The 23,241-nt window shown below is 33.0% G+C and overlaps 1 protein-coding gene across 2 annotated transcripts; it reads right to left on the bottom strand.

The window, feature by feature from the left end:
• Positions 1–6,759: 6,759 nt before the first annotated feature.
• Positions 6,760–15,676, bottom strand: LOC129234413 (uncharacterized). 2 transcript variants are annotated; one of them, XM_054868409.1, is made up of 4 exons: positions 15,601–15,676; positions 13,677–14,422; positions 12,460–12,831; positions 6,760–7,679 (listed from the first exon to the last, which is right to left on the bottom strand). In XM_054868409.1, the coding sequence occupies exons 1-3, from the start codon at positions 15,624–15,626 to the stop codon at positions 12,470–12,472; spliced, it is 1,134 nt and encodes a 377-aa protein (XP_054724384.1). In that variant the 5' UTR covers positions 15,627–15,676; the 3' UTR covers positions 6,760–7,679; positions 12,460–12,469. The 2 variants fall into 2 exon arrangements, with proteins under 2 accessions (XP_054724384.1, XP_054724383.1); XM_054868408.1 differs by lacking the exon at positions 15,601–15,676 and adding an exon at positions 15,440–15,591.
• Positions 15,677–23,241: the final 7,565 nt, after the last annotated feature.

Below are 23,241 nucleotides of genomic sequence, written 5' to 3'. Positions count from 1 at the left end.
ACCCCGGAAATTGATTTAATTTCTTCGAATTCCTCCCCCCCCCCCCCCCAAAAAAACCAAGGCTATAAAATCACCAGGAAAAAATTTAAAAACATTAATTCTGATGGAACTATTTTTATATTGGAAAACTATCGTTTGTGCTATCTCATTTTAAATTAGCATTTAGAAATTTGCCACTTTTTCTCTGCTGTGACTAAATAAAATTTTGTTTTTGTTTTGAGGTAAAAATTTCTCCTTTTGATTATTATTTGCCGATTTATCTTCTATTTTTTTAGGATTTCAATTGTATTTATAGAGGGTGGCGTTTAATTTATTCGGCAATTTTTGATTTGCCGTTTTTTCTTTAAAAATGATTATTTTGATGCGAAATTTTACAGTCCACCCCCCACCCCCTCTAATTGAAGCCTGATTGTTGAACATGCGTCACTAGACATAACTTTTATTTTAGAGGTAGACAGTGCAAAGCCGGGCAATGTAGCTAGTAATTAATAAATAAAAAACTAGATTGGGTCATTCCGTGTCAGATCATCACATGGTTTAGGACGGACCGTCACAGAACTGGATGAAACTTGGTACATGAAGAGATTTAGCCCAGTTATGAATGAAAATGCTAAAAAAAAAATTTCTTTCACCTCATTCAAAAGTTATTAAATATTAATTATTCAAATTTTCATCAAGAAATGCTACACTTTCAGACGGTTAAATCTCATTTTCTCAGAAACTATAACAGATACAAGCTTGAAATTGGTCTTGTTTTGAAGCTCTTTTAGTGTGCTTTAATTTGATGTGCAACTTGATAAAATCAAAAAATAATAACTTTAAATTTTAATCAGATTAAATTTTAAAATTTTAATTTCTTAAAAATGGACAATTTTAAAATGCTGAAAAAATTCACAAAATTACTTTGTGTTATCCTTTAGCATATTACCAGTTTCTTAATGGGATCAGATGATACAGGGAGGACAAGTTTTACATAGAAATGAAGTTTGCACAGCAGAAGACAAGGCTTGAATGCTGACTGAAGATAGTTTCAACAGGAATTGTGTATTATAGAACAAGAAAGTATTATAAACACTAGAAAGAATCCCTCTACCCCCCCCCCCTTTTTTGTGGAAGGATCATTTTGCAATCCCAAATATACCCTCCCCCTCCCCTCTCCTAAAAATTTTCAGATCATCTTCATCCCTTCACCCCCCCCCCAAATAAATAAATAAAAATGAACATTTTATGCTCTATTTGGCAAGCATTTCTAGAGGTTTAGTTTCCCTCTTCATGTGCTGGTTTTCTTTTCTAAAAAAAGACAACAAGAAGAAAAGAAAACACTATGACTTAAACAAAACAAAAAAAAAAAAGGATCTTGCAAAAAAAAAAAAATAGTTTCAGTTTTATTCCTTCCAAAAGTCTAGATGCCTTTTGATGCAAGGGCACTTTTCTTTTTGTTCAGTTCATATGTGTTACAAAAGAAGTTCATGTGAGTGTACTGCTTTTGATTATTTTTGGAAGGGGTTTTGGTAACTTAAGGTGCAAAATCCTTTCTTTCAAAAAAAATATTGTCGCCCCCATGCCATAAAATTATGACAGGCTTTTATTAATTCATTTCTCCCTTTTCTTTAATATTAATAGTAACTTATTTACTTATTTATTTTGTGCACTCTAAAATTAATATTGCTATAAACAATTATTTTGGCAAATTTTACAAAAACAAAATTTGATTATACCCCCCCCCCCCTTTTTTTTGGAATTAGTAAGTTATCTTTTGAAACTAAGGGAGGGGGTGCTTTTGAGATTTTATGGTACTGCTGATTGAACTCCACAAGCAAAAACATGAAACATGTTGAAAAATTGGTCAATCCCAAACCAGTGACAGGTGGAGAAAAAAGCAGTGAGGCAGAACGAACCATTGGATCTCATTCTCAATAGCCACCCCCAATCTGTTTCATTTTGTTAGCAAAGGGGGTGAAAAGGGTAGCTTACTGTTTCAGATCTGAATTTGTAGTGGATTATTTTAAGTTCACATCCCCAGAGAAAATCCTTTTTTTTCCCTTTCTTCCTTTCCTTTTTTTAAATTTTATTTCTTTTTAATTTATTTTTCTGAATAAAATGAGATTTAGATGATTAATATTTTTATTAACGAGTAATTTTTCAGGAACAAATCGTACTAAGAAAAACTTCATTTCTAGTAGACAGTTCTGCATACAAAAGTGAACATGTATGAAGCATATTTATTTATTTATTTATTTATTTTTTGCACATAAAATAATAACTGTTCAGCACAATAACACATATTTTGGCAGATATGTGAAACTTGTCCTCCCTGTATCAACTGATCCCATTAAGATCCCAATATGAAACTTGGTGAGATGTGAGAGGATAACACAAAGTAATTTTGTGATTTTTTTTCAAAATTTTAAAATTGTCCGTTTTTGAGAAATAATTTTAAATTAAAAAATTTTGAATTTCATTAAGTTGCATATCAAATTGAAGCAGAATAAAAGAGCTTTAAAACAAGACCAATATCAGGCTTGTATCTTTTATAGTTTCTGAGAAAACAAGGATTAACAGTCTCAAAGTGTAGCATTTTTTAACAAAAATTTGAATAATCAATAATTAATAACTGCTAAATGAGGAGAAAGAAAATTTTTTTTTAGCGTTTTCATTCATAACTAGGTTAAATCTCTTGATGTACCAAGTTTCATTCAGATCTGTGACGGTGCGTCCTAAAATTGCTCCAAATTGTGTTGATTTGACGTGGAATGACTCTATTGATAAATTTTATATATAAATTAACAAGTCTGACCTTAATTATGTTGCCATTGTAATAAATTTCAATTAATATTGATTTAATTTATATTAAAATTACATTACATATTAAAAAATAAAGTATCTTCAGTTCAAATTTCAATTAGCTGTAACAGTCTCTTTATAAATTTGTTTTGAAAAACAAAAATCTTTCAGGGGTATTGAACCCGGATTGACAGCACGGGAATCCAGCTCATTGACCACACAGCCACACGGAGCTGTTGCTGGCTAAAAATCTCTACTGGTATATAAGCTGTGCGTAAAATTTTAGAGGCTGTTTTCTCTGAGTGTTCTGGTTAGGGCAATTTAGTACTTTACTGTGTGGATATTGTCAAGGGGTACTACTGATCTGCTGAATTTCCTCCTAATCTGAATTCCCGAGACCTTAAGGTCTCTTTGTAAGATTGTACTGGCTCAGGGCATAAAACTGGTCGGTAAAATGTAGTGTTTGAAAAATCCGAATGTAAATCCAATGTAAAATGCATGGCAACATCTCGAACCAAAGTTATATGAAACTGCAACCAATATTTTTTGACACAGGACCTTAAATGCGAGATAGAACAAGCATGGAACGGTTATGAACTTCCCCCTTCCCCATTGGCGTCATCAGCTGAAATTGATTGGGGGGGACCATTCTATCATTTTCAAGTTGCATTAAGAAAAACTCGTGTGTGTATATGTATATATATATAATGGGTTTACATTTAATACAATATCTTAAACGGGTACATCTTGATTCACATAATTGCACAATAAGAAAAAAAAATTAAATACCAACAAATACATTTTTTCTAGACTGCACATGGGATACGAATATCCGTGCTATTTTTTTGTGATCAATTTCGTCCAAGATATTTTTGTGAATGTAGCATAAAGCAACATGATTCAACCGCTTTTGTGTCATAGTCGACCTTAGATACCATTTCAACTTTCTCAGCGCACTGAAGCTTCTTTCAACTTTACACGACGAAGGGCGGCACACCAAGAGTAGCCGCACCAAATTTTCAACATTTTGAAACAGTAGACAATTGAATCAACCGTTCTTAATGAATGAAATCGGCAAAAACGAAATCCAGCTCTATTGAATCAGCCGCTTTATGGAATCAAAGCTGTTCAGAACAAAATGTGACTTATATAAGCCGCGACATCTGTGTAATTAAATTTTTATATTACATAGTGATAAACCCTGCAGCTCTAAGTTCTTGGCACAAGTTGGATTCGAAGGAGTTTAATTTGATGTTTTTTAATTAAAAAATTAAAGTATATAATTCACCGTTATGACATTCACGAACCTACGAAAAACACAACTACAAAAATAAAATAAGACACACATAATTAAGCTCTCATAATATCATATTTTAATAATGCTACCTTTTAAAGTATTTTCTTAATTTTTTCAGGATTTTTGTAACAAATGCACCAGAATTTTGCTTTTTTGTTGAATCCTCCATACACTCAACGCATATGAAACCAAAAAACAATAAAAACCATGCTAATGTTATTTCATTAATTTCTAATTTCTCGATCCTCTTTAAGTGACAGGCCTGCCTTGAGAGGCACACCTCACAGATTGGAAAGTACTGGTCTACACAGAGAGCAAACAGCATTTGGTGTATAATTGAATTCTGATCAGTGGACGATGAGGAAGAGATAGAGAAATGAACTGCTTTTTTCTGACACGTGACAATAAGTTTTAAAATGGTTATTTCAATAAAATTTGTTCAGTAAAGCAGGATTATTAATGGATAATTTTCTGTTAAGCTTTAATAACTAAAAGGAGTATTATTTATTCCATTAAAATTTATAAAAGTTGAAACATTTCAAAAAAAAAACCTCGAAGCACCGAGAAACGAGATAAGAAAGGAGCAGAAGCTCAGATCCCCGTCTGACGACTGTTGACTTATTAGCACGAGAGTCATAAAAAAGGGAGGGGGGGTGCATATACGCTGGAGACTCGACTATGGATGGTTGACATTGCACTCAGGAGAAGGTATCCCCTTTCTAGTATCCTTCACTAAAGCTAGTGTGCGTAAAGCAGAGCAATAATTTGTCAATGAAGTTCACTTTCCGACTTTCCGTTCACTATACACATCACATATTTTGTTTTTTTTAGTTCATTTTTTTTCTATGTTCATTTAGTTTTATTTGATATGAATTAAACATGGTAAATTATATATTACGCAACTGTTTAAAGTCTTCAAAGCAAAAATAATTTCCCCAAAATAATGAATTTCATCTTGACAATTATCGAGGGGGTCCGGTCCTCAAATATTGGGGGTGGGTCCGGTCCCTCCCCCCCCCGGCCACGACGCCCATGCCCTTCCCACATGTAATGCAAAACTTGGATCCAAAACCACATGTTTGAAGTAATTAGGGGTAACAGAATCACAAGTTCATATTAATATTTTTAACTATGTTTCTCAATCTTAAAAATAGTTTATAAATTAAAAAAGTGTTTGTAATTATAGGAATAATTAAATTAACAGGGTTAAATGTTCAATTTATCTGTTTTTTCACTTTGTGTTTCTGTATTTCAGAATTTTTCTTAAGGTTGTTTTTCTGCGTGTTTTCACAGGAAAAAAAAAAATGTGAATGAAATTCCCCTCTTAATTACATAATCATATTTTAAACAGTTGCTAAAGCTTTTAATTTATTTTCCTAGCTACAGAAAAGTTTTATTTATTAAAAATAAATATATGAATTAAACTGAACTTTCAATCAAAATTTGTACCAAATTAGCTTTACATTATGTTACTGCACATTAGAAACAAAGCTAGCACCTATTGCACTAAGTATGATACTCTTTTTTTGTTACGCCAAAGTTTTACTTTTTAGAACTTTTAGTCAGTATTTTTGACCGTCCAATCAGTTTTCCCCCCCTGTCGCTGCTATAGATCTTACCTTTTTAAATATGTAAATTATGAAAACAATGACCACAGCTTGACTTGTATCTTCCTTCAAATGTTACCAAATGCAAAGCTCTGGCAGGTAATGCTAATATGTAACAGAAAGACCGAAATTTCAAAATGTCGACTTTCATCAGAAATATTAATACTTTCAGCCATATCTTCCATGCGGTAATGTTGGTATTCACTGGCTAACATTTACCAAATTTTGGACTTTCATGGTAACAAATACTTATAATTATGCTTTTCATGAATATTTTAATAAGTTTTTAAATACTACCTGAGGTAATAAAAAAAATACCAAGCTTATGAAACCCGGAAAAAAAATGTAAAAAGCATTGGCCATCAACATAGTTAATCATAATTCACTGAAATAAATATTAAGCTTTAAGAACACGAACCATTTGAAGTAACATAAGAACACGGGTGGCGTACTCCATACGCCATCATGTTTCAAAGTTCAACTATCAGTTTTTAAAAGATTTTCCTATTCTTGTAATGTTCTAGAAAAGTCTAGTAATGTTATAGAAACGAGCAAAGATCTAATTGAACGAACAGATGAATACAATCACAATAGCATTTAATTTGTGAATTTCACAAATATAAAATTAAAAAAAAAAAGATTTTTTTTTAGATGCATACATATGATATTTTAGTCAATGAGACAACTCGTTGGCATTTGTTGAACAATTATTGCAGCTCTCACAATTGTATTTTTTTACTTTTATATGCTTTTTTTGCAAGCAAAATTGGAACATTTAGAGTGGTTTCTATGAAAAATAATCAAAGAACAAGACAAATAGGCAACTCTCGACTTTGAACATAAGTACGTAACTGAAAGGACCTTGGAAAAAGGGTAAATAATGGCTAGGTGTTGGTCAACTGACTATTCTGAAATTCACAGCTGCTTTCTTGGTGTATGCCGTCCATGTTCTTAAAGGTTACCATTAGTTCAGAGATTACTAAAAATGACAAAAGGTTACAGATTGATGCAAAACTCAATAATTAGAAGCAATAAAACAATTCACACAAAGAATAATCTAAGCATATTTATTAAACATTTCATCATACAATGATATCCATGTGTCTATTAATAACTATTTCTATATGAAATATGTACAGAAAATAATGAGTATAACTTAGAGTATTTACAAAATGGTAAATGCAATGCTAAATCTGATTTTCAACCAAATCAGCAAATAAAACACTTTCTTATTTTAGTCATTTTGTTGTTTTTGTTTTGTTATTTTTAAAGCTGAACTTCATATGCTTTTGAAAGATAAAAATATTAATGAAACGACAAGGCCTGGTATATTATATAAAACTAATTTACTAGTATGACATAACTTCTTAGCCTAGCTTCTGATAGTGATTTTAAAAAGCATGAAACAGACAAAAATATAAAAAAATCTTCAGGTTAAAATATGTTAAGTTAAAGATATTAATGGTTATAATGCTTTACAGGAATCTTTCCTAAGAAATGGACATTCTAGTTTACATTCAGTATTCATCAACAACATGAATCTGAAAATTACTGACAAGCTTAAAATCACAAGGATATTTTTTTTTCAGTAGAGGGAATCTAAACTTTTTAACTAAACCAAATAAGAAAGGATCAGTAATTACTTCATTCACCTGCTACCTGAATTTATATTTCGAAATGGTGCAAGTAAAAGATTGGTTGAATGTTAAGTTGTGACTAGAGAAGGGTGAAACTTCCTCAAATGTAGAAATTTCTTTTCATAAGGACACACCAATTGGTTTCTAAATCGAAAATTTTAATCCAGCATTTTAACATTCCTGAAAATTTCAACACCCCACTGTTCACTCAGGAAAATTACTACATCACTGTTTATATATTAAACGCAGAAAAATTAATATCAATACACAAAATAAGTTAATTTAAAAAAAAACGTAAAACAAAGTTGGCTGTAAGAGCAATCCAAGGCCTCCGGTTAGCCAATCGCAAAATATCTGAAACAGAATATGCCATTGAAATACAAAATAATGAATAAATCTAATTTTAAAAAGGCATTCATGCTAACATTTGCACATTTCATATGAATATTCACATAAACATCGCATTCACTCTTAGTGTGCCACCTTTATCATTAAAAATGTGGTTCCTTTCTCTGTTATAGGTAAAATATTTGTTTGAGTATTATATGATGTAGAATTCAAGGCCTATATCTATCTATGTCAGCGGTTCCCAACCTTTTTAGTTGTGCGACCCACCACTTTTGTGGAAAACACAATTGAGGCCCACAAACTACTATACATTACTTGCACAACCAAAATTTACTTTTTGGGGCGGGGGGATATCTGCTCATATAGTTGTCTTCTAGTTTTAAAGTTGTCAAAGTTAAGGCTGCATGGGATTTTTGATGCTATTTTTCGTCTACGAGGGAGTTGACATCTGGATTGAAACGAGATAGTTTTAGTCTCAAATCACTCGCAACATTCAATGCAATTCTACATTATTTTTTTTAAACTGCAATGAAAAGTCTCATTCAAACAGTTAGCTTCTCGAAAAGCCCCTCAAGTGTATCAATTCACTGGTTAGTCATGCCAGTTTAACAAAGGAGGAGCATTTTTAACTAGAAGCTTCAAGCTAATAGTAGTTTCATTAGCAATTTTCCGTAAAGGATTTTCCGATTCATCTGATTTCATCTTCAATTATAGGTCAGAGGTAGAAATATGAAAAATCTTAATTTTGAAGTACCTTAATGGCTATGAGCCATGGTAATCAGAGCTTTTGAGTAAGAGTGTCGGTACATCTAAAAAGTGATTTTTTGCAAAAAAAAAAAAAAAAAAAAAAAAAAAAAATGGAATTAAGACCCCAATATTTATCTTGATATTTCAGATTCTCGAACAGTGTCTACGGCCCATGGGTTGGGAACCACTGATATATATAATTGTAAAAGTAATTTATTCCTTTAGAAAAATAATAAAAAAGCATGCATACTTAGAAGGTAAAACATCAGAAGAAGAAAAAATACTGAATACTCACTTATTTTCAATGGATTTGTTCTTACAAATTTAATATCTTCTTTTCTCACATTTTCTTCAATGCTACTTTTCTCCCATTGTTAAAGAAGTTGTGAACTTGATGTATTTTACAGTTACCTTTACTGATTAGCATATGCTTTCCCACCCAATAGGACTATGCACATTTTATTAATTTTTGTCTGTTAGTTATAATTAGCCCAGGAGTGATAATGGACTCAAGTAAAATTTTCTGAAAATGATATTTTCGGAAACTATTGCCACGTTCATAACGCCTTTCTCTACCTCGTAAATCCCCGCTCTGGCTCCACAAAAAACCGATTGAAAAATTCCCCCGTTTCCATGTAAAAAGAGGTTCTCCCATTATACCAGATAAAGTGGTTTTTACCCAGCATCCTTAGTGGCTAGTAGACGAACTTCTTTCGCGTAATGCATTCTGCGTAGAAACACCGCTTACACTCCAGCAGCTAGCAGGAGTAGAAAGATTCCACATAAACCTCACAAATAACTAGAATGCGGTGAAAAGCAGGTTTTTTCCAAGGTCGAAAGTGTCCTTGGAAATGGCTCTTATGACGAAGCTCACCCCCCCCCCCTTCCCCCATAAAAAAAACTTCATATATGCATATAAAAATCATTGGGAAAAAAAACCATTTCAAAAATTTTTTTTAAACGATTATTCAGTTTTAGAATGTGTTGGCCAAAAATTTTCGAAAATGGCAACCCAAAATTATCTGAAATTTCAGATTAAAGACACCCCTGGATTAGTCCTACATTTACTTAGGAAAGGACACAGAAAATCTTTAAATTCCCAAAAGAGTGCTTTGACACAAATTTAGGAACCAGTTTGGTGTTTTTTAAAAATATGACAAAACAATGTTCAATTCGTCCATGCACGTAAGCACAAATTTTTATTGAATAAAATATGACAACGTATATAAAGTACAAATTCAAAATGAAAAAAGGTTAAAAAACCAGCAAACAGCTGTTTCGGCACTCTAAAATATAAGTGCCATCATCAGTGCAATTAAAAACGAAGACAGGTTCAACCCGACTAAAACACAGTCGAGGCGAACATTGGAATGAGAGACGAGTTGTAAAAGATATGAGAGCAGTACCGGAAGTCAGAGCTACAGAGGACAGTTGCACTCAGGAGAAAACGTCACGGACAAAAAATAAATCAAATAACAGACTTCCAAACATTAGGAAAAGGGGGAGTGCTAGACAAATCATTGACGATTAAATTAGCATTTTTTCATATGTAATATGACTCCCAAAAATCTAAATCATGAATGGACGAACACTTGTGAATAACTTTGGCGGAAGAAAAAATAAAATTATGGCCACAAGACCAACAATGTTGAGCAATAGAGGAGCGTTTGAGATCCTGTTTTTTGACATAATTTTCGTGTTCTTTTATCCGGAATTTGAGGGATCGTCGAGTCTGCCCAATGTAGGCCAATTTGCACTGGCAGGAAACACTATAAATGCCCCATTTGTCAAGGTTCTGAACAGGGTGTTTAAGCTGTGAAAATTTAATTTATTAACAGGAGAAAAAGTGACGGAAAAATGAAACTTTAAGAACGGAAATCATCTTTCTTTTCTTGATGTGTCCATCACTCGTCATAACAATATGTTTACAACTACTGTTTTCCGTAAATCCTTTGCTGTTTCTCTTCCCCCCCACAAGTTATCCGTTCACCCTCCTAAACAAAAATTGGCTTCTTTTAGATCTTTTATTTACCGTGCTTTAGCCATTTGTTCAAATTCCAATTTACTTTCATCAGAACTGAATTACCTACGAGGTATTGTGGTTGATCGGGGATTCACATCAGATATTATTGATACCATTTATAAGAAGCTATGTAGCTCAGCTAACAAAAATCAAACACTTGCTCCTGTGAACTATTCGAGTTCCGTTGTCTTACCCTTTTTTCCTAAAATCAGTCTACAAATTGCCAAAATCTTAAAAAAGTTTCATTTTTCCGTCACTTTTTTTCCTGTTAATAAATTAAAATTTTCACAGCTTAAACACCCTGTTCAGAACCTTGACAAATGGGGCATTTATAGTGTTTCCTGCCAGTGCAAATTGGCCTACATTGGGCAGACTCGACGATCCATCAAATTCCGGATAAAAGAACACGAAAACTACGTCAAAAAACAGGATCTCAAACGCTCCTCTATTGCTCAACATTGGTCTTGTGGCCATAATTTTATTTTTTCTTCCGCCAAAGTTATTCACGAGTGTTCGTCCATTCATGATTTAGATTTTTGGGAGTCATATTACATATGGAAAAATGCTAATTTAATCGTCAATGATTTGTCTAGCACTCCCCCTTTTCCTAATGTTTGGAAGTCTGTTATTTGATTTATTTTTTGTCCGTGACGTTTTCTCCCGAGTGCAACTGTCCTCTGTAGCTCTGACATAACCTTGACGTCATTGTTTCCGGTACTGCTCTTATATCTTTTACAACTCGTCTCTCATTCCAATGTTCGCCTCGACTGTGTTTTAGTCGGGTTGAACCTGTCTTCGTTTTTAATTGCACTGATGATGGCACTTGTATTTTAGAGTGCCGAAACAGCTGTTTGCTGGTTTTTTAACCTTTTTTCATTTTGAATTTGTACTTTATATATGTTGTCATATTTTATTCACTATGCAGTACAAAGTTTTCGACTACTTTTTATGTACAAATTTTTATTGTTTCAATTCATGATCTTTTGGTTGTTTTCATGAAATGCCTTATGTTGTTGAAAGTTTAAGTATATGTTTACTTCAGACTGGTTTCGACCATACTTTCTTGTGAATTATTTAAGATTTTAATCGCTAGTTGATATCACAGGCTGAGCCATGGTGAATACTGCACTTCTAGTTAATCATTTTTATAACTTGAGTGTCGAACAGTGGTTTCCAACCTGGAGGCGATTGGACTCCTCAAGGTGGCTATTAGCATTTAAAAGACAAAATAGTAATAATAGAAAACTAGCGAATATCAAAATTGAAGATGCATGCAAAACCGATTGTTCAGGGGTCAGGCAAAGAATTACAAATTAAAAAAGAAACAAAATCAAGTTTAGGGGCTTCCTTTTCACACCTTGGTTGAACTTTTAAGAAGTATTTCATGATCCATTGCTAAGTTTGAATTTTCAAATTCTTCTTACTATTTTTTTTTTAATTTCAAGTGTCTGTTTTTAAGTCCCCAGATTCCAATTTAAACAATAGAAAAAATCATAAAAAAGGTACTTGTTTTTTAAAAATATGTCAACAATCTTAGTTTAGTACTTGCCTTCAAATACCGATCAGTTAGTTTTAGAAAAGAAAAAAAATGTAACAAAGGTACTTTGAATTATTTATTTTTTGTTTGTTAATTTAAGAATGATTGCATGAAATTGCTTTAAATGCATCATGTACATTTTGACTTCAAATTTAAAATAAGCAATGATGTTTTAAAAAAAATAGATGTTCATTCACTAGCGTCAAGTTATGGTTCTTTTCTAAGGAAAAAGGGGGGGGGGATAGGTGCCAGTCAATCTTTAGAAGGGGCAATGGGCTCAAAAAAAATTGGTAATGATTGGACTAAAATAACAAAAATAAGTTAATAATACGAAAAAGATTGCGAGTATCATTTACCAATTTTAAAGTAACTAAACATTTCACTGAAACTTCTATAAAATTTGAGAGCTTATTGTTTTAGAAAATTAAAGCTAACCTAAAATTTATGCTTAGGTACTAAATAATGAATGCAATACTTACTCTTTCTACATTATACTTCTACTTTAACAGTGCTTGGTGATGTCTCTATATCAGTTTCTACTATTTCTTCTGTACTAATATTTGTCATAAAGGGAATATTGTAACTCTGCTCCAACCCATGGCCATGGATTTCCAAGCAGTCTTCAAAGATGGAAACTGTTGCAAAAGACGTCGTGTCTGGAGGTGTTTCAACTATGCCATTGAAGACTACGTAACTAATATGATGTGAATCTATTGCATAACCAGATTTATGACTATGACCACTTAAGTATGCAATAACACATTTGTGCTGATGGAAGGTATTTATCACAGATTCGTAGTTCCATAATATACAGTTCCAGTCTGTACTATCTGGAGATAAGCTAACATGACCTAGAAAGTCAAACATGACAAATATTAAAATAAGTAGCACTTACGAAATTTCTATAACCACCAAAAATCAGTATTCATCACATATTAACTTTGGTATAACTTTGATATACCCCCCCCCCCCCCCCCAAAAAAAAAAAAAAAAATTAAGCGCCAAATCTGGCACTCCCTACGGACTTTTTAGGGTTGCTGTTTCTTAGTTTGGTGTTGCCAATTTAGGTTTTTTTAGGTTTTTGCTCTTGCCAAATTTAGTATTTTCTTGTATTTTGTACAATTTTTTGAGCGATTTTTTTTTTTGAAAGTTTTGTGGCAACAATTTTTGGATTTCATATATGTTTTAGCTCCATTTCATTCATTCGTCATTTCTTTGTGAAGTGATCAAGCAAATTCTGACTTGCTGTATTTTGCCGCAAATCTGGTTGTATTTTCCAATTATATATTTTTTTCTATTAATTATTTTTATCTTTTAGCTTTCAATATGCCTACTGTATATAGTGTTGTTGAAAACCAGGTATCTTGCACCAACGTCAAAAACAGGTATTTTGCTTGGCGAGGAAAAAAGTTGCCAAATTTCCGATTTGGGGGGTATATCAAAGTAGTTCCATAACTTTATACAAACAAAGAGGGAAAACAAATATTTCAACATGCAAACAACTAATTTTAGGCCTTTACTTCACAATCTGTATCCGTAAGTTAGAAACTTAGGGGTTAACATTTCTGAGGTTCTACTGTAATAGTAATTTTGCACACTTTGAAAAAAATTTTTGCAAGCTAAGATAGAATTTACAGATTGACTGGAAAACTAATAGATAAGTACATTTGCCAACATGAACAAACAACACACTTACCAAATACAATTACTTTTTGTCCAAGCTCATCAGACTCTGTCAACTCTGTGCCAAGCCACTTCAACTGTTTCTCACTTAGCGCACCATTCATCTGCTGGAACCGACTCTCCAATCCTTCCAAGCTTCCGTCACAATCCCAGTCATTGAAGATGTCATGCTTGTGTTTTGCAGTCAGTATTTTAGCAGCTTCTTGGTAATTGGAATGGCTGTGCGGATAACCTAACACACTCACATCAAAACAATCGAGGGAAATGCATTTTACTCTAGGTGTAGGGGAGAATTTGTAATATAATATAGGATTAGAAGCATTAGATTCATCTCTTAAAGGTTTAATGGGACAAAATACTTCAGGTGGAATGCTAATTTTTTTTATGGACTCATAAAATAGTTCTGCTAATTCTCTTCTGTTGAAATTATACAATTCATGATTACCAACTGTGTGGAATGTTGGAATGGATTGTTTCTCAAAATGAGTTAACGTCCTTTGTAATGCAGAATGTGAACCCTTTAGCGATACATTCAAACCATCTATGATATCGCCTAATTGCAGCACAAATTTTACTTTTAACTCCGACGACTTCCAGAACTTAAAGGCTTCATTCACATGTGCTAGGGAACCTCTGTAGAAGCGAGTTGCGGAGGGATCATATGAAGCTGGCCTATCTTCACAATCGGCATACTGAACATCAGTCAAGACTCCGAATGAAACAAGTGGTTTTTTTATTTTTTCCATCCTACCAACAGATCTGAAAGAAAAGGAACATTTTTATGATAGATTCGCGTAAATCATTTTTTATCATACTATAACAATGTACAAAAGGTTTTTTAAATTATTTTCTGAGCATTGTACTCTGCAAAATTTGTAATGATTAAACATTTTTTATAAAAGGCGTTAAGATGCAGAGGATAAGTTGTAAAACTCAATTTTTATGGTTATTTTTTTATTGAGTAATTTCATATCCCCCCCCCCCCCATAAACATGACTGCTATATAAAAGTTCCCCTCCCAAATCCATAGCCTGGATCTGCTACTGCATGATTATTAGTTGTCAAATCAGTATCAGGAAAGAAACTAGTAGTTATCAATTAATGCAGAATTTCAGATAAACATAAATCAAATTAGCCATTTACTATATTAATTTTCTTTTGCTTTTAGAATGTTTTATTTATTTCTTACTTATTTTCAATTGATAATTATACTTTTAATGTAGATAAGTTTAGGATGTTGAATGGCAGCGCATTTACATTTCACAAAAGACAAAAATTGAACATTTTCTGTTTCAAATTCACACAGAACAAAAATACGAATATTACACTTCAAAAAGTTTAATCAAATATTGGGTATTTGACCGAATATTCGGTTGGAATTTCAGCCGTGTATTCGGTATATCTCTCTACTTTTAATCTAATTTCAAAGATAAACATATTATTTATAAAGTATTTGAAAGAAAAACACGAACACAGAATGCGTCCCTGAAATAAATTAAAAAGATTAATTTGCGAAAATTATGATGAACATGAAAAAGCAGAGGTACTATCTGAACCAATCTGAACATGGAAACACGTCACAAATCTTAACCTATATTTCTATTTTTTAAAAGTAGAAAAAGTCATTCACCGATAAATGAAGTAAACAAATACTACCTGTAACACAAACACATATCTGAAGGAAAACTTCAACATTGCTATCTGAGAACACGATAAAAAGAAAAAAATCATTATCTCTTACAGAGTAAATAAACATACGGCATTTGGATGACTTACCGGCCAAAAATACCTAAATTGCAAAAAGGTTTCGTGGAAATGAAATAAAATTTACAGGAAACGTTTGAAGCCACGATACGTGGTCTCTGTCTGAAACTTCTGATGAATAATTTAATCGACCAGTACATACATTCTAATAAGGTTACAACACAAATTCTTACCGCTTTAGCAGAGACAGCCGGCGCATGGAATTTATATCGATCCAGCAGAACACAGCCACATATCCAGCAGACTGCAGACTAGTTTGATGCGGTCTGGCTGACGTTTATCACGTGATACCCGAATACGTTCGGATTCTAAGAAGCGGCAGTGAGGATATGCAGGGATCAAGTAAAAATTTCAAAACAATAAATTTCGATCCAGAACTAATGCAAAAGTAATCGCAAGTATCGATTTTCTCATTAATTAATGCTCTCACAGTAGATTAGCGATTTTTTTTTCAAACAAAGTATAGTAAAATTCGGGGCTTGCTTGGGAGCCTGAAGCAGGGGTGTCCACAGGGGGGGATTATGGCACAAGTTGCGCCATCAAAATTTTTGGGGGGGATTTAAAAAAAATTTTAAATTTATTTATCGATTTATTTTTAAGTAAAATTATTTTTTATTTTATTTTATTCTCTTTATATTTTATTTCATTTATTTATTTAGTTGGCGTGTGTGTTATAGTGTAGCACAGAACTTTTCTAATAAAATATTAATAATAATTAAAAATAAATTAATTAATAAATAAATAAAAAATATTTTAAAAAATAAATTAATTAAAAAATAAATAAATAAAAAATATTTTTTAAAATAAATAAAATAAAAAAGAGAGCTAAAAATAAAAAGAGAAAGAGCGGGTTGAGAATGTTTTTTTGGGGGGGGGGATTTGCGCCATTAAACTTGGGGGGGGGGGGATGGACACCCCTGGCCTAAAGCCATTTTTACAGGGTTTCTCAAACCACGGTACAGGTGTTTGGGTTTGGTGTACACCATAAATTTTCTTCTTTTTTAAAAATTCACCCAGTTATTTATTTATTTCGTTTTTATTTTTCGTTTCTTATTTAAAGACAAGCTGCGTTGCCCGGCTCTGCACGGTCTACCTCGAGAATAAAAGTTATGTCAAGTGATGCATGTTAAACAATCAGGCAGTGGCGTAGCTATTAGGGTGGCGCGGAGGGGGCGATTCGCCCCGCGCGGCACTTTTTGCGGGGCAGCAATTTCACTCTTTTGCAGTGTTGCCAGATTGGGGAAAATTTCCCCATTTTGGGGAAATCTGGTGCTCTCTGGGGAAATTTTGGGGAAATGGATTTTGAGGGGAATTCTTTGGGGAAAAAATTTTTTCTTGGGGAAAACTTGGGGAAAAAAGATTTTTTTTCGTATTTAAATTCGTGTCAAGGAGTAGTAGTTACATTGTTTGTATCAAACAGCGTTGGTTTAGCTTTGCTCAACTTTAAGGAATTCGCATTTCGCATTATGTGAAATATTATCCTACGGAATTCGCATTAATGTTCTGGTGAGTAACTAGTTAATACGTGAAACAGGTAAAAATAAGTGATGAAGAACGTTCATGAATAAATATATACAAAAATCATATAAATGTTCATACAGAAGCAGAGTTGTGTAATTGCGAGTAGAAAAAAAATATTTGGTTATTTCTTATCTCTCGGTCAGGCGCTTGTATTTATGACTAGTTGCACCGCACGGCTTTGCCTGTAGTAGAAAATTAAAAGGTCTTTTGGTTCCCCTGTATATTTACAAAATAATGCATGATGAATTTCTCGCCAATTGGCTTGCCCACGTTACGGTTCCACGTTATGATAACTTGGTAATTTACTCGTCCATCTTATGATCATTTTGCTCGGGAAAATGTTCTTAAAATTGTAAAATAAAAAGAACAAAATCGAATTTTCAAAAAATCGCTTAAAGGTGTACACTCCCAATGCTACAAACTAATTCTTTGGCAAATTTCATGAAAATCGGCCGAACAGTCTAGGCACTTTGCAAGTCACAGAGATCCAGACAGAGAGACTTTCAGTTTTATTATTAGTAATGAAAGGTAAAGATAAAGACAAAAAAAAAAAAAAAAAAAAAGCGAAAATGGGAAGAAAAAAAAAAGTTGGGGAATTTTGTAAGAAAATTTGGCTTTTTGGGGAAAAACATTTTTTTTTCAAGAAACAAAAATATTACAGGAAGTCGATTCATTTTATAAAAATATTAGGGGGAAAATAATTTTAGAATTTGGGGAATTTTGATAGAAAACATCGCTTTTTGGGGAAAACTTGGAAGGGAATTGGGGAAATCTGGATTTGACCATCCGGCAACACTGCTCTTTTGATGTGAAAATATTTAATGCATTTTCCCAAGGAAATCATAATTTTGATCTATAACTGGACAAAAAAAAAAAAGTCTGAACTGTAAGGTTTTAGTTCCATTATGATAATAAAAATACTCCAATACTAAACATGTGTTTTTCTTGTGGACATCTCAGCACTATTGTTAGTTTTTTCTCTTCCTTCACCTGAAGTTAGACTGAGGGAGGTGGTATAGTGTACAGTCAAGGGACAATTTTAATTTTTTTTTATTTTATTTATTGTTAAGGTTAACTATTGCGGGGGAAACAATTAATTTCATAACCTTTCGTTTTTGATGAAGTTACCACTTGATTTTAAGAAAGTTCCTTGGAAACCACCTTTTAAAATTAAAAAAATAATAATAAATAAATAAATAAAAAGAACACTTATTTTTTTAAAAGGAAAATGTCCAAGATTGTGAGGAGAGAGATTTCAAATGGTCTCCTATTTCTTGCTCACTTTCAGGATAGCACTATCTGTTTAAACAATTGCTTTGATTGGTCATTGATTACAAAATTTTCATTAAGACAGAATGAATTTCATGTTCATTTTATAAAAGCACTTATTCACAACTCGAATAATAATGGCTTGTATTAAATGTTTTATGTCAACAAATTCCTCTAAACAATGAGTTTCAAATTTAGTCATTCATTTCAATGAAAGGTTTTTAATCAGTAAAATGATGTCCAGGCAAAGCCTTTCAACAAAGTAATTTACATCAAAAGTAATGATTTTTGATGCACAAGTTTTTCTTCTCATGAATGTAATCTCATCACAGTATGGTTAATCGAATGTAAAAAGGACCTCTTTATCTTATCTTCATCTATCAGTGAAAAAGAGAATCACCCAAAATTAATAATATAGCAGTACGGATATAGCAGTACGGATCTAGGGAAGGGGGTAAGTCTTGTTTGTACGCTGGGCGGCAATTTCTGAGTTTGTCAACATTAAGTAATTCACTCAAGCACGGATCCAAAAAGGAGTTATTACTCCCCAAACCAAAGAGACACTAAATTTGCGTTTCGAAAACTTTAAATTAGTAAAATTTCACTGACCTCTACGCTCCTTTTCCTATACTGTCACAACGCTTAAAATGCATTTTCAGGAGTTTAATTACCTCCTCTATCTCCCTTAACTTGACCAAACAATAGTCTAAAACAGGCCAGAGAATTCAGACCCACTGAAGACAGCTTTAAATTGCGTTGTTAAACCCTCAATAAATGTCACATTTTTCGGGAAGAACAACCAAACCTTGCTAACGTCACCGAAAACTGCCCAAAAATGCAGTTTCAGGAGTTCAGTCTCGAAATATTTCCAAGGGATTACGCCCACCCCATTCCTTCACATCTCATCTTTTAGCCTATTATTGAGATTTTAAAACTTCAATACCAACAAATTCCTGAGGACAGTCAAAGCCAGACCTTTCCTGTAACGTGATTAAAGGTAGTTTAAAATGTGTATTTCGGTCAGCATCAAGTTCGAACTTTTAAATCCCCATCTCATCCAATGTCTCCTAAAAAGCTCAAAGCTGGGTTTTTGAAACTTCAATTTCAGAAAAATCAAATGTCCACGAAATCACCTAACGTCATCACAGTTAGCTCCAAATTTCGGTTCTAGAAATTTCTGAGGAAAACCCAGATTTCGGGTGGGAAACCGTTCTCCGAACTGTTTTTCATAACATAGTCCGTCAAACAACTGCCAAAGTCGCGCTTTTAGGACGTCATTTTCAAAAAGTTTCAAAAGCGAGAGACGGGACAGTCATCTGACTTCCCAACATTTTCGGAAACATTTGGCCTCCCACTTACGCTCAAGTTTGAAAAAATTTCGGGAGGAAAATTCAGTCTTTGTTGTTAAAGTTAGGAGAAGCCCTTACATCACTAGATACAGCCTACATATATAGTTTAGTTGAAAAACTTTCCGGACAGTGCCCCCGATTGAACCTTCCCCAATCTCTTCACGTACACAAAGATAGCCAAAAATTGCTTTTTTAGCACTTCAATTTCGAAAAAATTTCCTTAAGAATTCCCGACACCCTAACGTCACCATAGAAAGCATAAAACTGATTTTAATTTTGAAAAAAAAAATCTCTTTTCTATTAGCGTTACAAAAACTGCCTAAAACTCCGAATTTTGACTTAACTTTAGGAATTTTTCGGTGGGGCTTAGAATTCCTTTTTTTTCCCTCTGAAAGAAAAATATGAAGAAAAAAAAAGTTTATTTATTATTAAAAGTTTATTTATTTATTTTTTAAGTAGTATTATTACTTTAAAAGTTTTATTAAGTAATTAAAATCTTATTCTTACTTCACATACCTTTGACACTTTACTGTATTAGCTATTTCCCATCAAAAGGGCGGCAAATTGAGGAACCACCCTGGGTGGCAGGAAGTGTAGCTACGCCACTGCAACCAGGCTTCAATTTGAGGGAGAAAAAATACAGTAAAATCTCCCGTCAAAATAATCATTCTTAAAGAAGGAAAACGGCAAATCAAAAACTCCCGAATAAATTAAAGGCAACCCTCTATAAATATAACTAAAATCTTTGATTTCCTTCTGCTGGCAGTAGAAAAAAAAAAAGAAAGAAAGAAGATAAATCGCCAAATCTTACTACTATTATATATGCGAAAGTTAGTCTGTATGGATGTATGGATGTATGGATGGATGTTTGTTACTCTTTCACGCAAAAACTACTGAATGGATTTTGATGAAACTTTACAATAATATAGCTTATGCATCAGAATAACACATAGGGCAGTTTTCGTCCCGTTATGGGGGGCAAAACCCCCTTAAGGGGGCAATAAAACACGATTTTCGTATAAATTCTCTAATATGGGGGTGAAAAAATACTTGCACATATTAACATTATATGTCCATCGAAAGCTCTGATTTTTCTGCTGAAGATGGCACCAGTTCGAAATTTCTAAGTAGAATAAAAAACGAGTTATGAGCTTTTTAGTTCCATGTTCGAAGGCTTTCCTTAACTCAATACAATATTTAGTGTATCATCTCAACTCCTTGTCGATAACGACTATTGTTGTATTGTTGACTATCTTTGCTTTTCGTGACTGTTCAAGGCTTTTCTCAAGTCAAATCTTGAAGTAAGATTTTTGCACAAGATTGGCAAGTAATACATGGATTTGGCTGATTTTTTTTTCCATTTTAATGCAACTTTGAGGCAATTAATGTTTTTTTTTATTTATTTGTATTGACTGGGTATTTAATCGATCAGCTGGAATCTAGCCAAACTTTTTTTGTGGAATCATTTCAATAGCTAAGGCATTCGGCATTTTTTTCAACTGTCGCTGTTTTTGAAACTTAAGACTACGCAATACTGTTTCTCGGTTTTCACCATGTAACCAAATATCGCCATTCTTTGATATTTCTTTTTTTTAAATTTGTTAACACGTAAAATAATTCGCCAACTAATTCGCAAATTCATAAACAGCGCAAAAACTTCCATTACTTTGTCTTTGCACACAATTTCAAACAATTGCCAAATTTTTACTGTTTATTGGAAACATTTCGGGTAGCATCATTGTTGACCCTATTTTGGGACGATTTTTACGGTAAGAAGTTACACATTATACAATAATTTAGATTGCCGTTGTAGCGCTGGCGATTATGTTTTTGATGGAGATTGGGATTATAAGGGAACTGTTTCACATTATTTAAGAATAGTTGACCTCACTCGAATTGGATTTTTTGGGAATTACCCAAACTGACTTCCTTACAACTCCTGAACGTTTTCGTGATTTATTTTTTGTGATTTTTGGGTTTCTTCTCAGTTTTGCCAACATTTCATTTACTCCCTTTCCCCCTAATTTTCAGTTTTAATCATACCTTTTGATACATTTAAGGAGGCAGGCAATTTGAAATGTTGGCGAAACTAGAGACAAACAATGTTTTGGTAACTATTTGAGCTCTGCCTGTAATGACCATTAACTTGAATCAATTGAAAGAAAAAAAAACTACATCAACGTGAGCGAAGCCGCGGGCAAGAGCTAGTATAAAATAATCAAGAGGGGAAGATTTTGCTTCAAAACAAAAACAAAATTTTATTTAGTTACTAGCTTTTGCCCGCGGCTTCGCTCACGTTGATGTAGTTTTTTTTTTTTTCAATTGATTCAAGTTAATGGTCATGACAGGCAGAGGTCAAATAGTTACCAAAACATTGTTTGTCTCTAGTTTCGCCGACATTTCAAATCGCCTGCCCCATAACTGTATCAAAAGGTATGATTAAAACTGAAAATTAGGGGGAAAGGAAGTAAATGAAATGTTGGCAAAACTAAGAAGAAACCCAAAAATCACAAAAAATAAATCACGAAAACGTTCAGGAGTTGTAAAGACGTCAGTTTGGGTAATTCCCAAAAAATCCAATTCGAGTGAGGTCAACTATTCTTAAATAAAGTGAAACAGTTCCCTTATAATCCCGATCTCCATCAAATACATAATATCCCAGCGCTACACCGGCAATCTAAACTATTGTATAATGTGTAACTTCATACCGTAGAAATCGTCCCAAAATAGGGTCAACAATGAAGCTACCCGAAATTTTTCCAATAAACGGTAAAAATTTGGCAATTGTTTGAAATTGTGTGCAAAGACAAAGTAATGGAAGTTTTTGCGCTGTTTATGAATATGCGAATTAGTTGGCGAATTATTTTACGTGTTGACAAATTTAAAGAAAGAAATATTAAAGAAATGGCGACATTTGGTTACATGGTGAAAACCGAGAAACAGTATTGCGTAGTCTTTAGCTTCAAAAACAGCGACAGTTGAAAAATATGCCAAATGCCTTAGCTATTGAAATGATTCCACAAAAAAAGTTTGGCTAGATTCCAGCTGATCGATTAAATACCCAGTCAACACAAAAAAAAAAAAAACATTAATTGCCTCAAAGTTGCATTAAAATGGAAAAAAATCAGCCAAATCCATGTATTATTTGCCAATCTTATGCAAAAATCTTACTTCAAGATTTGACTTGAGAAAAACCTTGAACAGTCACGAAAAGCAAAGATAGTCAACAATACAACAATAGTCGTTATCGACAGGGAGTTGAGATGATACACTAAATACTGTACTGAGTTGAGGAAAGCCTTCGAACATGGAACTAAAAAGCTCATAACTCGTTTTTTATTCTACTTAGAAATTTCAAACAGGTGCCATCTTCAGCAGAAAAATCAGAGCTTTCGATGGACATATAATGTTAATATGTGCAAGTATTTTATCATCCCCATATTAGAGAATTTATACGAAAATTGTGTTTTATTGCCCCCCTAAGGGGGTTTGCCCCCCCATAATGGGACGAAAACTACCCTATGTGTTATTCTGATGCATAAGCTATATTATTGTAAAGTTTCATCAAAATTCATTCAGTAGTTTTTGCGTGAAAGAGTAACAAACATCCATACATCCATACATCCATACAGACAAACTTTCGCATATATAATAGAAGTAAGACAGTTGAGAAAA

The sequence above is a fragment of the Uloborus diversus genome, chromosome 1 (genome assembly GCF_026930045.1).
Source record: "Uloborus diversus isolate 005 chromosome 1, Udiv.v.3.1, whole genome shotgun sequence".
Taxonomy (NCBI): Eukaryota; Metazoa; Arthropoda; class Arachnida; order Araneae; family Uloboridae; genus Uloborus; species Uloborus diversus.
The sequence above is the reverse complement of the archived record's forward strand: the minus strand, read 5'-3'. Positions and strand labels throughout refer to the sequence as shown.